Source organism: Mycteria americana, chromosome Z (genome assembly GCF_035582795.1).
Source record: "Mycteria americana isolate JAX WOST 10 ecotype Jacksonville Zoo and Gardens chromosome Z, USCA_MyAme_1.0, whole genome shotgun sequence".
Classification (NCBI taxonomy): domain Eukaryota; kingdom Metazoa; phylum Chordata; class Aves; order Ciconiiformes; family Ciconiidae; genus Mycteria; species Mycteria americana.
The window spans coordinates 17,966,490-17,982,544 of NC_134396.1; the positions used below are offsets into that span (position 1 = coordinate 17,966,490).

At 42.7% G+C, this 16,055-nt stretch overlaps 2 protein-coding genes across 6 annotated transcripts in view; both read left to right on the top strand.

Moving 5' to 3' along the window:
• SLC30A5 (solute carrier family 30 member 5) overlaps nucleotides 1-16,055 on the top strand; it is a 174,109-nt gene that overhangs the window by 48,413 nt on the left and 109,641 nt on the right. The window lies entirely within an intron of this gene.
• Nucleotides 234-16,055, top strand: part of CDK7 (cyclin dependent kinase 7) — a 35,408-nt gene continuing 19,586 nt past the window's right edge. For 2 of the 5 annotated variants that reach the window (XR_012778932.1, XR_012778933.1), the window contains exons 1-9: nucleotides 234-443; nucleotides 933-992; nucleotides 2,825-2,858; nucleotides 4,705-4,772; nucleotides 6,724-6,792; nucleotides 8,413-8,523; nucleotides 9,754-9,872; nucleotides 10,916-11,015; nucleotides 14,291-14,377. Coding sequence is in view for 3 of the 5 variants with exons in the window: in XM_075526492.1 (XP_075382607.1) it covers nucleotides 384-443; nucleotides 933-992; nucleotides 2,825-2,858; nucleotides 4,705-4,772; nucleotides 6,724-6,792; nucleotides 8,413-8,523; nucleotides 9,754-9,872; nucleotides 10,916-11,015; nucleotides 14,291-14,377 (708 nt within the window). In the remaining 2 variants the exon portion in view is untranslated. Of the gene's footprint in view, nucleotides 444-504; nucleotides 549-932; nucleotides 993-2,824; nucleotides 2,859-4,704; nucleotides 4,773-6,723; nucleotides 6,793-8,412; nucleotides 8,524-9,753; nucleotides 9,873-10,915; nucleotides 11,016-14,290; nucleotides 14,378-16,055 lie in introns of those variants that run through there. The other 3 variants (XM_075526492.1, XM_075526494.1, XM_075526493.1) reach the window with 3 other exon arrangements.

Genomic DNA, 16,055 nt, shown 5'->3' on the forward strand with positions numbered 1-16,055 from the left:
CCTGCTTCTCCGTAAAACGGTGGCGCGTGGGCCTTAGCTCCGGCCTTTGCCGTGCCGCAGGGAAGCGGGCCCGTGCCGCGGGCGGTACCGCCGCCGCTGCGCGTGCGCCGCCGGGGCCGTGCCCGCGCCTGCGCCTCCGCCGCGTCACCGGGGTGGGGGCGGGGCCTCCGGCGGCTCTAGCGAGGCGCCGCCGGCTGCGCGCGCAGGGGGCGGGGCGAGGGGCGCGGTGACGCCGGCGGTTGCCAGGGGCGGGGCTGGCTCGCGGGCCGGAAGCGGCGCGGGGCGCGGCGCGGGCGGTGTCAGAGCCCCGTCGTCGGCCCGGCCGCTCCTCCGCCGGCCTGTGCCCCCCTCCCCTTCCCTACCCCCCCCCCCCCCCGGCGGCGATGGATGCGCGGGCGCGTGCCAAGCGCTACGAGAAGCTCGCCTTCTTGGGGGAGGGGCAGGTGAGCGGCCGTGGGGGCGCGGAAGGTGTGCGCGGGAGCCCCCTCGGCTGCCGCCGGCCCGCCAGCTGCGGGGGTCCCCGCTGAGGGGCCGACCGGGCGGCGCCGGTGAGGGCCCTCTTGTGACTGGAGGGGCCGCGGCGGGGGGGCGGCCCGCGGCCCCGGGGCTGCCCGCGGCCGGGCCTGGCCCCGTCTCGCCTTCCGCACGCGGCGGCGGGGCCCCGCTGTGAGGCGGGGGGTGCCGCGGTTACAGGGCGGGAGGGGAGGCGGGAGGGGAGGCAGGTTGTCCCCCACCAGCGTGCTGGCAGCAGGGTTTCCTGGCCTCCTGCTGAGGGGAGGCCCTGGCGCGGGCAGCTCTCCGGCCTGAGGAACTGGGCTCGGGGGGCGCCTCTGCCGCGGCGGCGTCCGAGCCCCCGCGCAGGCCACGCCGCAAGCTCTGCCCGCTTGCGGCCGTCTGCCCCTGCAGTCACACGAGGCTCTCTTTCTCCTCAGTTTGCTACTGTCTATAAAGCAAAGGATAAGAACACCAGCCAGATCGTGGCTATTAAAAAGGTGAGTGCCGGAATATTTTCCCATTGTGTGATCAAGTGTCTGGTTGCTCTTGACCTGCCTCATGATTTTTTTTGACCGACTTAATGGGTAATGGGAGAATATATAGTTTTGTTTCTAGAGTGTTTTGTTTAAATGATCTAGTGAACCTGTCTTTAATGCCTCCCCCCAACCCCCGGGAAGAGAGACTAGCTTCAGCCTTATGACATTTCTGAGTTTCTGAAGGGTTACCTGGTCTGTAACTCGAAATTTCAGTTACTTGTTAGATTTATTTTAAAAAAACACCTACACGTTTCTAAACTTCAGACTTTGTTAGGCCTTGATGGTGGCTTTTTTTCCAGTCTTTCCTCCTGCTGTGCCCAATTTCCTTCAGTCCAGGAATATTACTCCTGATTAAGTTTTCCAGAATTGATGGTAGTGTTTTGGTAAAACTTGACAAAAGTGATCTTAGATCTGCAACTTACCTGTTTCGATACAAATACTGAAAATGTCTATATTGTCATAAAGCGTTTCACTTCATGCTATCTGAAGAGATTGCAGGAAGTTTTTGTATTAAAAATAGGTGATGAGCTGTGCTTTGTGAGGGATGAAAAAAGCACATTACGGTGCTTTGGTTAGTTAAAGAGCCTGCTTTACTAGGCAAGTTGAACCGTATCAATAGTAAGTAATTTTGCTTGGTACACTAATCCCTTTTAGCATTATAATAATTTTCCTGTATGGTTGTGTTGTGGTTTAGCCCCAGCTGGCATCTAATCCCCACACAGCCCCTCGCTCACTCCCCTACAGTGGGATGGGGGAGAGAATCAGAAGGGTAAAAGTGAGAACTCCTGGGTTGAGATAAAGACAGTTTAATAGGGAAAGCAAAAGCCGCGCACGCAAGCAAAGCAAAGCAAGGAATTCATTCACTCCTTCCCATGGGCAGGCAGGTGTTCAGCCATCTCCAGGAAAGCAGGGCTCCAGCACACATAACGGTTATTTGGGAGGACAAACACCATCACTCTGAATGTCCCCCCCTTCCTTCTTCTTCCCCAGCTTTATATACTGAGCATGACATCATATGGTATGGAATAGCCCTGTGGCCAGTTTGGGTCAGCTGTTCCGGCTGTGCCCCCTTCCCAACTTCTTCTGCGGCTGGCAGAGCATGGGAAGCTGAAAAGTTCTTGACTGGTGTAAGCATTACCTAGCAACAACTAAAACATCTGTGTGTTATCAACGCTGTTTTCAGCACAAATCCAAAACATAGCCCCATACTAGCTACTATAAAGAAAATTAACTGTAACCCAGCCAAAACCAGCACAGGTTGCTACTAGTAGCAGCTGTTGTGAAAAGCATTCTTGTATTTATCAGAATATTTTCTTAATTTTTATCATCTGGAAATATCAATGGTGGGATTCTGGACTTGAAAATTTCAAGGCAGTAGATGATTCAGATAGAAGGACTTTAAGCCAGCCCAAGTTTACAGATTATGCTAATTTTACCAGAATAATTCTAAGATGTCTGTCAATTACTTTGCCCTCATTCTCCCTGAGGAGAAGCTTGTTAGTGCTGTAATAAAGCTTTGGGGCTACAAAGCATTTTATGCTGCCAGTGTGCATTATGTCTGTTTTCAGCGCCATCGTGACTGTTTTTAAGTTTTTATAAAAACTAGTGCTGTAGAGACAATTATTTTTTTAAGGGGAAAAGAAAAAAAAAACAACCCAAAACCAACCCTAGCTGGTAAAGTGCTTCATGGTACTGAAACTTATTCTGTCTTAGAACAGTAATACTGAAGAATGTATCCCCTACTGTCGGGGCAGATGGCTTAACCTTATATAATATGAAACGTTTCTTTTCAGATTAAACTGGGACATAGATCAGAAGCTAAAGATGGTGAGTTTTAAAACAAATTCACACTGCAGAAGCTGTGCTTTGCTTGCTTTGTTTTTGTAAATTGGTACATTAATTTCCCACACCATAACTTGGCTGAGAAAAAGGAGCTCAACTCTCGGTGTAAGGCTTAGTAGAGGATTGCTTCCCAAACCGCAGGGACAGAAAAAAGCAGCAGAGATATCTGCATGTGTAGTGTATGTCTAAAGATGAGAATATAACCACTTAGCTTCTCAGTTTAAGTGGAATACAAACATGAATATAACGTAGAATAATAATCTTTACTGCACTGAGTTTAGAATACCTTTTTGTACTGATGTATCTCTGTGCCTTAAATATTTAAGACAGGTGAGAGTATTTACCTCTGTTTTCAGATATTTCCTTTGTTCTATTTTTGTGATTTAAAACTCTTGTCTCTGTGTGGGTATGTTTTATGTTGACAAATCAGGTCTACAGAGCAGTTTCTTTTGATGATGTGCTCTGACCAGCCACGTGCCTTTAGGCATGGATATTGCAAGTAAAAACCCAGTAATCCTGGTCTTCTCTTACAGCTTGTGTGGTGCAGTAGAATTTTGTATGTGTGTAAGCTGCCATCCTTCAGGGATTCTGCATCAGGTTACCAGCTTTCCAGTGAAGAATCTTTGCTCTCAACTCTCCAATTCCGTTCTAAGGGAAGAATTTTTAAAGAGAAACTGAGTACTCATCCCAGAGTCTCACAGTTGAGCCAAGTGCCAGAGTCATGATCCACCTGGCCTTCAGTGGACTAATGTCCTTTAAGGACTGTCATTACTTTTGGTCTATACAAGTCTAGCTATAGTTCAAAGATGTTATTAAAAATAATGATCATGTCTGGTTTCCTTGTGTTATCTGATAACCTGGCATACTTTTTTTTTAATCTAAGGCTTTGCCCACCCAAAAGCAGCCATTGTCAACTTGATTCCAAAACAGGTAATTAAAATAGGCAAAGCAGGAGTGTAAAGTAGTCCATGTAGCTTTGCCCAAAATTTTGCTGGAGTCTGTTGAATCGTATCCCAGGTTTTGGGAGAATGCTGTTTTTCAGCTCATGCGCAGCTGAAACTTCCACAACATACCACAGGAGCATTTGCTTGCCAGTCAGTTTTCGTACAAGCCATATATACCAGCATTTTTGAAGAAGGAATTGTTACCCTGCAGGAATCATGGTTTGATACAGTGCAGACAGTGCGACTGCCAAAGTACACTGCTCCCCCCACCCCCTCTCCACCTCCCCCCTGGTTTTTCCTCTATAAAATCTGGCTATTAAAGGATTCAAGCAAGGGTGAGCAGGTTTTGGCCACTGTACCTTTCATGTCACAGCATGAATATAGAAAAACATATGTACCTTGCCTTATTAAATAATGCTATGTCGAAAAGAAAAGATATATTCATGAGGCTTGTCATTGTGCCTCCCTCTGGAATTGAGACACATTGAAGAACTGATGATATTTGCAAGATGAAACTTTTCTTTAAAATAAAACCAAAGCTTACAATACCCTGAAAAAGGTGATTTTTTTTTTTCTAGGCTTTTGCTAGAACTTTCCCTTTTTGCCAAAAGGGGGACATGTTGCTTCATAATCTAAATCGGATTACTGTGGTGTAGAATTTATTTGCTGTGGAAGAAAGTGTATGTCCACTTTTGTTCTGCAGCAGTCTATTTATCTATGGCAATGTACTTGTTATTTAACAAATTGTTGAGTGGTGAGAAAGTAGTTTGTAGTAGTAAATCGTCGGTGAGTAACAGAATGAGAAGTTTCTTCGGAGCAATCCGAAGTTTTCAATTTTGTTCTGTCTCTCATCTTCTTTTTTTTTTTTTTTTTTTTTTTCAATGTAGGAATCAACAGAACAGCCCTCAGAGAGATAAAATTGTTACAGGAGCTAAGCCATCCAAATATTATTGGTGTAAGTAAAATGAATGCTACTTCTAGAATCAGTCCTCAAATACTTTTGGTACAGGTTCAAACTGAGAATTAGGTGGGTCATGCATGGAGATGCTACTTAATTTTATTTGAGCTATGTTTTCCAGCCCAAAATGGGCAGTAAAACAATTGTTACGGCAAAACACCTATTTCAATAACAAAGGCAACATAGTTTCTTTTGAAATCTCTTACTTTCTAGCCTGGGGCTATGGGGATATTAATGGTGGGGAGAATTGTGGAAATTTAGATTACCTGATTTTGCATCTCTCTGATAGACTTATAAATGAGTGCAGTGCTGAATTTACCTGATTGTTTGCTTCACATGGAACTGGTGACAGCCAAAAGCAGGCTTTTGTAAGCAATGGTAAAGTGGGATTCATGTAGCTTACTAGGTTTTAGCGCTGACATCTAAAACCTCTGGTGGAAGGAGTAGAACCTGTATCTTTTCAGTTGCATTTAGGTTGACTTCCAGCTATAGATACCCAGCTGGAGCTAAAGATATTTTTAAATTAGCTAATAGTGATAATTTGAAGGTCTGCCATAAATATTAGACCAAATATGAATTTTCCAGATATTTTATTTAACTTTTTCAGAGTGGAAATATGGTTCTCTTCTGGATTGTGAACTTACTTTCAAAGTGGTTGCTTTACCTATCAAAGTCAGAGAATGTGCAGAGAAAAATGACTAAAATGGCAGAGGGAGGGAGCATCCTCTTTATTAAAAGTCTGGGACTCCTCACTCTGGAGGGGAAAAGACTAGAAAGGGGGAGGTCTACCATACTAAGGTAGTAGGTAAAGTGGATGCAGAACTGATATTTGCAAAACCCCACAGTACTAGAAATAAGAGACATGTTTAAAACGTATTTGTGTCGGGGGGTGGAAGTTGTACTACTTGACACAGCGTGAATTTCTCAAATGTGTTTGCCATGGGCATTGTAGAGGCAAATAGCGTCAGCAGTTCAAAAAGGAATTAAGACAAATTTATGATCAGCAGGTCCATAAGCAGGTACTAAAGGCAATAGACAAGGTTGTACCCCTCTTAGCAGTCCTGATAAAACTGTTGTGGATGTTGGAAGTGTAAGGGGCATGAATTGCAAAAAGTGGCCAAGCCTGTAGGCTCCCCTGCATAGTATCTCCTGTTACCATGGTTTCTGCAGAGGAAGAGCATAAGCACAGTCACTGCTGTTACGAACTATGCAAACGACTATCTTGCAGTTGGGTAATTCACGTGGTCATCATACTGAGACTGTAAGGAATGAGCCACACCATGGAGAGCATACCTTTCTGATCTTGAGGGTAGAATACCAGGCTAGATGATCTGTTGTTCTTAGTCAGCATCACGCTTGTGTTGTCTCAAAAACTGATTCTGTCGTTGTACAGCTTCATCCGAAGAAAGGGCTATTTGGATATTCTCTGAAGAGTTTTATTTATACTAGAAAACTTGCTACAGAGATAAATACACGCCTAAGAATATCTTTGAAAGGACGTTAATAAGCCTAACTCTTAGAATTTCTAAATACTGTACGCTTACAGGAAGCAGATACAGAGCCGAATCCATGGGAAAACTTAGTCTGGTCTCAAGAAAGGGTAGGAGCTTGTAGAACAGCAAGGTTTGGGGAGAGGACAAGGTGTGCATTAGATTATCTGTTGTAGCTAACATGGTAAAGTTAATTCTTTCTTGGTGGTTTTTTTTTCCTAACTCCAGGAAGGAGGGACAATTGTGTAAAATGTTATTACCATACTTAGTGGGGATTTTTTTTTTTTTTTGGAGACTGAGTTAAGAAGCTAAACTGAGTAAGATTTTTTGTATTGCAAGTCAAAAAACTTAAACCAGTTCAGCAAGCTGAAAATCCACATGCAGACTACAATGGTGCAGGATTTTAGAAAACTGGAAGTATGAGAGTATGCTTCATCATAATGTATTTTGTTTTACAGCTTCTAGATGCATTTGGACACAAGTCCAATATTAGTTTGGTGTTTGACTTTATGGAAACGGATCTAGAGGTAAGACTTTTTAAAGACTTTTTTATTTCAGTATCTTCAAATGGTTTTTGAAAATACTACTTTAACAGGCTTACATTTGTCCATATTAGAAAGGTGACTTTCATTATGTCACTTAAGATCATGTCTTAAAAGTAGTTTGAATAATTTGACAATTTTTGTGAGTTATCAGCTGATAATGCTTTTACTTTTAAATACTTGTCAGCGTGATCTCCAAGAAACAGATTATGTTTACCATGTTAGTTTTCTGGGACTCCAGTCAGAGCATAGAACCTCAGTCACAGATCAGCATCTCAGAGTGCAGTTGCTAAGCGTAATATCATCAAAGATGTTCAAGTAAGTGTGATACTGAAGTATACCAAGTAATGAGCTGGTACTAAAATCACATGTACACGAACTATTGTTTTAAATGTAACAATGCCAGGTACTTCTAAATCAGCATCTTACAGACGTTCCATTCTCCAAGACCTTAAGTCAGTTTGTTGTTGCGGAATTCTTTGTATGAGATATTTTGACGCAAGATTCTTCATTTTGGAAGACTGTCCTAGATGGCAGTTCATGTCAGATCTGTATATGGACACATTATACCTTCTCTTGACTGAAATTAATGTAGTTGTTAAGCTAGCTCGTTACACATATGCTGTGAAGAACTGGGGTTGGTATTTAAAATATTAAAAAAGAACATTGACAGGCTTGCTGAAACCTTGATGAATGCAAGACTGAAAATGTTAGATCTGTTTTTTGCTATAGAAGTTAAAGTAATGAGTAGACTTTCTGGAGGATGCATTCTGTTTACTTTGTAACTATGCAACATTTAGAGCTGAAGAATATACAGTGTACAAAAAGGAATGAAATAGTCTTGTACTGCATAATGCTGTGGTATGCAGAGCATTTAACTGTATTGTGGTATCACTCAGGGCACCATTTGGGACTGCAGCCTGTTGTGATTGGGCATGTGCTGCATACATGAAGTTTTGTGCAGTCTTAGACAGCTATTTTGTAAGTCTCAAACAACTTAAAGCTTAGGAAAGGCTATTTCTGAACTGGACAGTAATAGTAACAAGCAAGTTTTGGGGAGTAGTGTAGAAAATACTTTCAAACAGGATGTTTACATAGAATTTTAATGTTAAAAATCAAAGAATGTAGAAAACACAAGTAGGTTTGTTAAAATACAGTAAAGTGGCCATACCTCCTGGTCTTCTTGGAAATAGGAGAGGAAACCATTGCATTTACAAAGATTAGATGCTTAGGTTGCACAGAGACAGAAGGAATAAGTGGGAACATAATTTCAAGTTTACTGACACATTTATCATTTTTATGTGTACATCTTTGTCTTGTAAGTTGGGTATCAACCTGGAACTGAGATGAAATAATAAACTCATGTTTCCCACCCATTTTCTCATTTACTGGTTATGCAAAGTTCACGTAGGCTATCTGGACTCCCCATTTCAATTTCCGATCTCCAGAATAGACCTATTTTTCTGGAAAAAGGATGAGAACGGTAGAGAATATGTAACTGCCAATTTGAACTTTGCCTTAAAGGATGAAATAAGTTTGAGAGGAAAGAATGGAAGTAAGTTAATCTTGCATGGTAAGCTTTACTATCAATCTAACACTTTACAGGTTATTATAAAGGATACTAGTATTGTGTTGACACAATCTCACATCAAGGCGTATATGCTGATGACACTTCAAGGATTAGAATATTTACATCAGCACTGGATTCTACACAGGGTAAGCACGTACTAAATTGACAGCCTTTATGCTGTAACAACAGTCGCATTTGATAGAATTTGAGTCTAAAGTATAATGAAGATAGTTTTGAAGTTCAGATGTTCTTAGTCCATAAGCATTCATGCTAGCTGTTTTGGAGAGGCAATAGCAGTACCAGAAATGTTAAGAATTACTGATCTGGTTATCATTTAGATATTTATGTAAAAGTGTCTCAAGTGACATGTGACTTTGATTAGCACTGTGAACTGGGTCTGGCTGGGGTGGATTTAACTTTCTTCACAACAGCCCATACGGTGCCCTGTTTTGGATTTGTGGCTAAAACAGTTTTGGTAACACACCAATGTTCTGGCTATTGCTGAACAGTGCTTGGGCACTGTCGAGGCTTTCTCTTTTTCCCACTCTGCCCCCCGCCCCAGCGAGCAGGCTGGGGGTCAGCAAGAAGTGGGGAGGGGGCACAGCTGGGACAGCTGACCCAAGCTGGCCAGAGGGATATTGCGTGCCATATAACGCCACACTCAGCAATAAAAACTGGGATAGAGGAAGAAGGGGTGGTTTTGGCTTCCAAGGTGGCTGTTGCTTAGAGACTGGCTGGGCATCAGTCTGCTCGTGGAAGGTGGTGAATGACTTCCATTGCACTGCTTGTTTGTTTCGGTTTTTTCCTCTTTCTGTCACCTGTTAAACTGCCTTTATATTGCTCCCAGAGTTTCCTTGCTTTTGCTCTTCTTGTTCTCCCCCCATCCTGCTTGGGGGGGCGGGGGTTGAGAACAAGGTGAGCAAAGGGCTCTGTGGGTGCTTCGCTGCTGGCCAGAGGTCAACCCACAACACAATGTTACTGTATTAAACTGTATCGCTTCTGTGATTTCTACAGTTATTTGAAACATTTGCGAGGTCTTTTTATTACTCATCTGGAAACTATGCAGTTAAGACAGAACTGCTGTTCCTGCAGCCAAACTAAAACCTATCAAGAGACAGGGTTTTTTTTAAAACTCTGGAGCTTAAATATGATAACATTCAAATGCGTGTGTTTCACTATGACTTTCATGTATGATGAAATACTTGATTTCCTGTTTTGTTTTGGTTTTTTAGTTTTTTTCCTCACAATGTAGACTTACAATAGAATCAAAAGCCTGCATTTTAGAATACTGTTAGAGCACACCTGCCAGGAGGTTCATTATATGTCTGTTTTTATCAACACTGACAAAATTCATTCTTTGCTTTTTGTACTGACAGGATCTTAAACCAAATAATTTGTTGTTAGATGAAAATGGGGTTTTAAAATTGGCCGACTTTGGCTTGGCAAAATCTTTTGGAAGCCCAAATAGAGTTTATACACACCAGGTAGTAACAAGGTAAGACATTCTATGTTGTTTCTTACATAATGATTGTGTAGCTGTTTTGCAGTGTCTCTTGAAATATGTCATGTCAAATCAACATGTTCAAAGTTTTACAACTAGCTCGTGTGATATGGCTGTAGTAGCAAGAGCCTCATAAAGAAAGCATTGTTTAGCAAAGTCCCCATAAGAACTGCTAGAATATGCATCCATGGGGGTTGTTCTGGGTATGGTACTCTTCTGGAACGCATGGAAATAATATGTATCTGCCTATAAGCCTGGCTTTCAGAGCAAGACAGCTGTTACTTTCTGTTAATCATGAGACCTAGAATCTCTTTTTGTAGCTAGTCACATTACCTATTATGAGACAAAAGCTTGAACAAATTAAAATATTTATTAATGTTACTTATGGCATGCTTATTTAAGGTATGCTTTAAAAAGCAGGACTGCAAAATATGCAAGGTATTTCCTTTTGTCTGCTCTAATGCTAAAATTATTCAGGCAAAGCTGGTTTGTTTTAACACCTTTATTCAAAGGCAGAAATGCTACAGTAGTTTCAAATGCAGCATGTATCAGATCATTGCATTAAACTTGATTGTGCTTAGACAGTGGAAGTAGCTGTTTGAAACAACTGCTCTCAAGGTTAATTTTGCCTAAAACTAGTCTCTATACTTGGGTCTGTTGGTATGGAGATTTTTGGAAGCTGGAAGGAATTCTGGCTTTCTCTTATTTCTTCAACATAAAGTTTAAAGAAAATTTTGGTTTATAACATACAAACCTGCCTGTTAAATGCTTTTTTACTTCGCATATCTGCAGTTCTGTTGCTAGTTATCAGCTACAGTTGAAACTGTAGTTAATTTGTGGTTATCTGTGACCCCATGGTGAGGAATGCACAATTTTGTTCAGTCTTTCTTAAACAAAACACTTTGCAGGGTAGAGTGCAGCTCTTCAGTGTCTGAAAAATATAAGGCAGCAGCAGTATCCTCTTTGTAGTTCTTGCATTGCTACAATATATGGCACTTGATGTGAGCAAAGCCAGAACAAATGTATTCTCTTTTCAGGTGGTACCGAGCCCCAGAACTATTGTTTGGTGCTAGAATGTATGGTGTTGGTGTCGATATGTGGGCTGTTGGTTGTATTTTAGCTGAATTGCTCCTCAGGGTAAGTCTTCAAATGTAAGCATTTTGTATTTGCTCTTCAGTGCATTACGACTTCATATGTGGGCTTTCTCTCTCCTGCTAACAGCAGCAGGCGAAGGCAGTTAGGCTATTTAGGAAAGGAAGAAGAGGAGGGAGAAAAAATCTTCAAGAAGCTTGCTAACTGTAAGGGAAGTGAAGGTTTGGAATAGACTGAGGTTCCATAAGCATCACAATCATTGGAAGTCTTTAAAAACAGCTGGGTAAAAAAATGGGAACAAACTGTCACAGTCTTGCCTTGGGAAAGGTTGAGTAGGTAACTCTTCCAGTCCTCTGAGTGTTATCCTTCTAGAAAAGGGACATCATAGATACCTGCACACTCTGTCCCTTATACATTGTTCCTCCATAACTGTAAATAAGTATCACCAGTACCTTAATTGTGGGTTTATTTGTAAAGAGCAGAAGACTGATCTAAGCTGTGGTTAGTTGACAATACTGAAATGAAGCCGAAGGTTAACATCAGGCTAATCCTATGCCACTCCTGAGTATGGTACACAGATGTAATGGTCCTTAAGTATGTTTTACTGAAGTAGACCACTTATTGTGCAGCTCTTTGGAGAGGACATGAAAGTGTGAGGTGGGGAGTGGAGGCTAGGCGCATAGACAAACTGATAGCATGAAGTAACCTGCAGTATAACTTATCTTCCATGAGTAAGTGGCTTCTGCTTGGTTTTTGCACCGTACATTAAATGTTTGTGTGGCCATGTCGTGAACCAGATTGGGGAACTGGTTGGTCTGGAAACACCTTGAAAGAAATCTTTTGCCTTGGTTTATCACACAAATAGGTGTACTGGTACAATTTGGTTGGCAGTTCAGAAATGGAAAGGTACAGTGGCTGTTTAAGCAGCACTAGTGATGTGTACATAAATATGCATTAGACCTGCTAAAGTTGGATAAACTCAAGGGAAGTCAGAAAGTAAATAAGAAATTGTTGAATTCTGTTGATTCTTTGGTTTCTCACAACGCAGAAAATGTGTTATGGTTCAGTTTTATCGCTGTGATAGTTTTAAATGTGTCTGTCCTTTTTCTTCCTGAGTGTACTGGGTTGAGGGACAATGCAACTTCTGGGAGCTTTACAAAAGCAGTTTATGTTCAAGGGGCTTTCATGACGCCAAAATTTAGTACACTGCCTAGCAGGGAGGTTCATTACGGTCTTTCTGTCCTACTTAGGTAAATACTGCCTCTGATTCTTCATAGTTTTGCTTTAGTCACAAAGTCCCTTTTTTCTTGCATTGTGTGCCTGATGTGCAAGCTACAAGTTGAACTGGGCACATATCCCCTTTTCTGTCTTCTGCTTAGTTTAAATGAGATGTGACACTGACTAGGCAGTTTCTGTCTTAGTGGGTCACTATTCTCCCTCATGCTGTGATCTCATTCCATCAGTGTAACTGCTGCTTGTGTAATCCAGAATCACAGAATCACAGAATCGTATAGGTTGGAAAAGACCTTTAAGATCATCAAGTCCAACCGTAAACCTAACACTACCAAGACCACCACTACACCATGTCCCTAAGCACCTCATCCAAATGTCCTTTAAATACCTCCAGGGATGGCGACTCAACCACTTCCCTGGGCAGCCTGTTCCAATGCTTGATAACCCTCTCGGTGAAGAAAAATTTCCTAATATCCAGTCTAAACCTCCCCTGGCGCAACTTGAGGCCATTTCCTCTCATCCTATCACTTGTTACTTGGGAGAAGAGACCGACCCCCACCTCTCTACAACCTCCTTTCAGGTAGTTGTAGAGAGCGATAAGGTCTCCCCTCAGCCTCCTCTTCTCCAGGCTAAACAATCCCAGCTCCCTCAGCCGCTCCTCATAAGACTTGTGCTCCAGACCCTTCACCAGCTTCGTTGCGCTTCTCTGGACACGCTCCAGCACCTCAATGTCTCTCTTGAGTGAGGGGCCCAAAACTGAACACAGTATTCGAGGTGCGGCCTCACCAGTGCCGAGTACAGGGGCACGATCACTTCCCTAGTCCTGCTGGCCACGCTATTTTTGATACAAGCCAGGATGCCATTGGCGTTCTTGGCCACCTGGGCACACTGCTGGCTCATATTCAGGCAGCTGTCAACCAACACCCCCAGGTCCTTTTCCTCCGGGCAGCTTTCCAGCCACTCCTCCCCAAGCCTGTAGCGTTGCATGGGGTTGCTGTGGCCCAAGTGCAGGACCTGGCACTTGGCCTTGTTAAACCTCATACAATTGACTTCGGCCCATCCATCCAGCCTGTCCAGGTCTCTCTGCAGAGCCTTCCTACCCTCCAGCAGATCAACACTCCCACCCAACTTGGTGTCATCTGCAAACTTACTGAGGGTGCACTCGATCCCTTCGTCCAGATCATTGATAAAGATATTAAACAGAACTGGCCCCAACACAGAGCCCTGGGGGACACCACTTGTGACTGGCCACCAACTGGAGTAAACTCCATTCACCACCACTCTTTGGGCCCGGCCATCCAGCCAGTTCTTTACCCAGCGAAGAGTACACCCGTCCAAGCCATGAGCAGCCAGTTTCTCCAGGAGAATGCTGTGGGAAACCGTGTCAAAGGCTTTACTGAAGTCTAGATAGACAACATCCACAGCCTTTCCCTCATCCACTAGGCAGGTCACCTCGTCGTAGAAGGTGTTACAATTCACAATTGTAGGTGTTACAATTCATAGAATCCAGTTACAATTCACTTTAAATGTTTTGAATATGTATAAAACCTAACTTCAGGGAGCAGATAATGGGGTGGTGAGCAGATGAGGGTGGTGAGGCACTGGAGCAGGTTGCCCAGAGAAGCTGTGGGTGCCCAGTTCCTGGAAGTGTTCAAGGCCAGGTTGGATGGGGCTTTGAGCAATCTGGTCTAGTGGAAGGTGTCCCTGCCCATGGCAGGGGGTGTGGAACTAGATGATCTTCAAGGTCTCTTCCAACCCAAACCATTCTGTGATTCTGTGATGGAAAGATCACTGACTAACTGACTTTAAACTGGCAACTGAGGTGTAAAATCTTTCCTCTCGTGTTTAGCTATTTTACGTTAATGTGGTGGTGGTTTAATTTTATGTCTAGCTCTCTGCTATCAAGTCAGTGATATTCAGAATTTCTTTGGACGTCACTAGAAAGCCTCAAATATTCAGTGCACTTCTTTGTGTGCAGCTAGTATACAAAGATGTTTTGCCCTGCAGTTATGAGGGATAGCTCAAAGCTCCTTTCTAGAATCGAAGTTTAGAAGTTAATTCAATCAAATGCTGTTGCCTTCTTCCAGGTTCCTTTTTTGCCTGGCGACTCTGATCTTGACCAGCTGACAAGGATATTTGAAACACTAGGCACTCCAACAGAAGAACAGTGGCCTGTGAGTCCTTTTGTTTAACAGATTGACATTAGTTTTACTTTATACTCTCTATTTTAGCTTTTGAAATTAAATTAAAGGGTATACTAGAATACTTGAGTAGATTTTCAGAAGGCAGCTGCCTGATCTTGCAAAGCGGAGGATAAGCAGCTGAGATTTATTGTTTCTCTTGGCAAATCTGTGGTCAATATAGCAGTGTTGTTAGCATTAAGCAACAATAATGAAACTTCTTGGTTTCCTTACTGTGTGTATCCACAGTTTCCTATGGCTATTGGTGTGAAATTATTGTTGTTGCTTAGTGTTTTTTAGATGCTTGATTAATTAGTCTGCTTTAACCTGAAAGGCTTAGAGCACTTTCAGAAGTACGAACAATTTGTAGGGACTTAAGTTGGTCTGGATAAGTTATAGTTTTGTGATACAGTAAGAAACACCAGACCAACAGCTTTAGGGATAAACAATTTATCTCAGACTAACAGTACTGTAACAAATACAAATTAGTAGTACAATTACCTCTATTGAGATGACAGTAAATGCAGTAATTCAGAAATACCAGGCCAAACTTAGTGTCAGGGCACACAATGACCTACCTAACCATGGTTATCAGGCAGACTGACAGGAAGTGGGGCATAACTTCTGTTGAGTGACTTGGACCAGCTGATGGGCATGAGGAGTCCTGAATTCCCTGATCTGACTGTCCTCTTTTGTAGTTGACTTGTGGAAGCACTCTCTGGACTTGCTAACCAATTATCGCATCCCATCTCTGCTCTCCCTCTGTGCCAGTTTTCCTTAGTGCTTAAGGAAAGCTTAATGCTACCTTAAGGAGTGCGCAGTCACCAGTGGAGCTATAGCCATGTAAGATGCATGGTCACCATATGGAGGAGACACTGTATAAGGCAATACTAGCCCCACGTTTTCACCTCTTGCTTATGCAACTGTGTGGGGGAAAGGGTGGTTGTCTTGCCATGGCAGCATAAGGCCAAGACCAATGTTGACACTACCCACGTCACTGGGAGGGTCAGAGACAAGTCTCGTCATGGAGTGATGAAGGGTTAAATTGAGACAAGATGGTCATAAGGTGGTGTGCCAAGAAACAATCAGAACAGTGCAGGCCAAAAGCCAAGTACAAATCTTTAATAAGACAACTAAAACAAGTAAGAAGCCATTCAAAATAAGGATAATGACTAGGTAAAGAAGTATGACGTTCAATATCCCCCTAACAGTGGGAGGCCATCCGAAAAGGGATTCCTGCCAACTATGTTTGACTTTTTTTTTTTTTTTTTTTAAAAAAAACACTTTCCAGGATTTGTTTGATCTCTGGTACCATGATTATTAAAGTTTGTTGTGCCTGCTTCTTTGCCTGTTTCAATAGTCGATGCAAGACTTCATGTTGCAAAACCCCTTCAATTAGAGATAAATTCATACTGATAAGGGTATGGATGATGTGGTGGGTTTGGGAAGGGAAGTAGGAGAGGGACTTGGAGATGTGCGAATAATATTACACTTAAGAGAGCTATCGGAGCATTAGCCCAAAGGCATACAATATTAACACAGTGAGAAAATATAAGGGTCATGCTACAAAAGGGTTCATGTAGGCATACAACACGCTGATTGTTGATCCACTGGTGTGTTGGTCCCTTAACTGATATAGAGGTATCTCCCATTTGAATTGTTCACAGTCCCA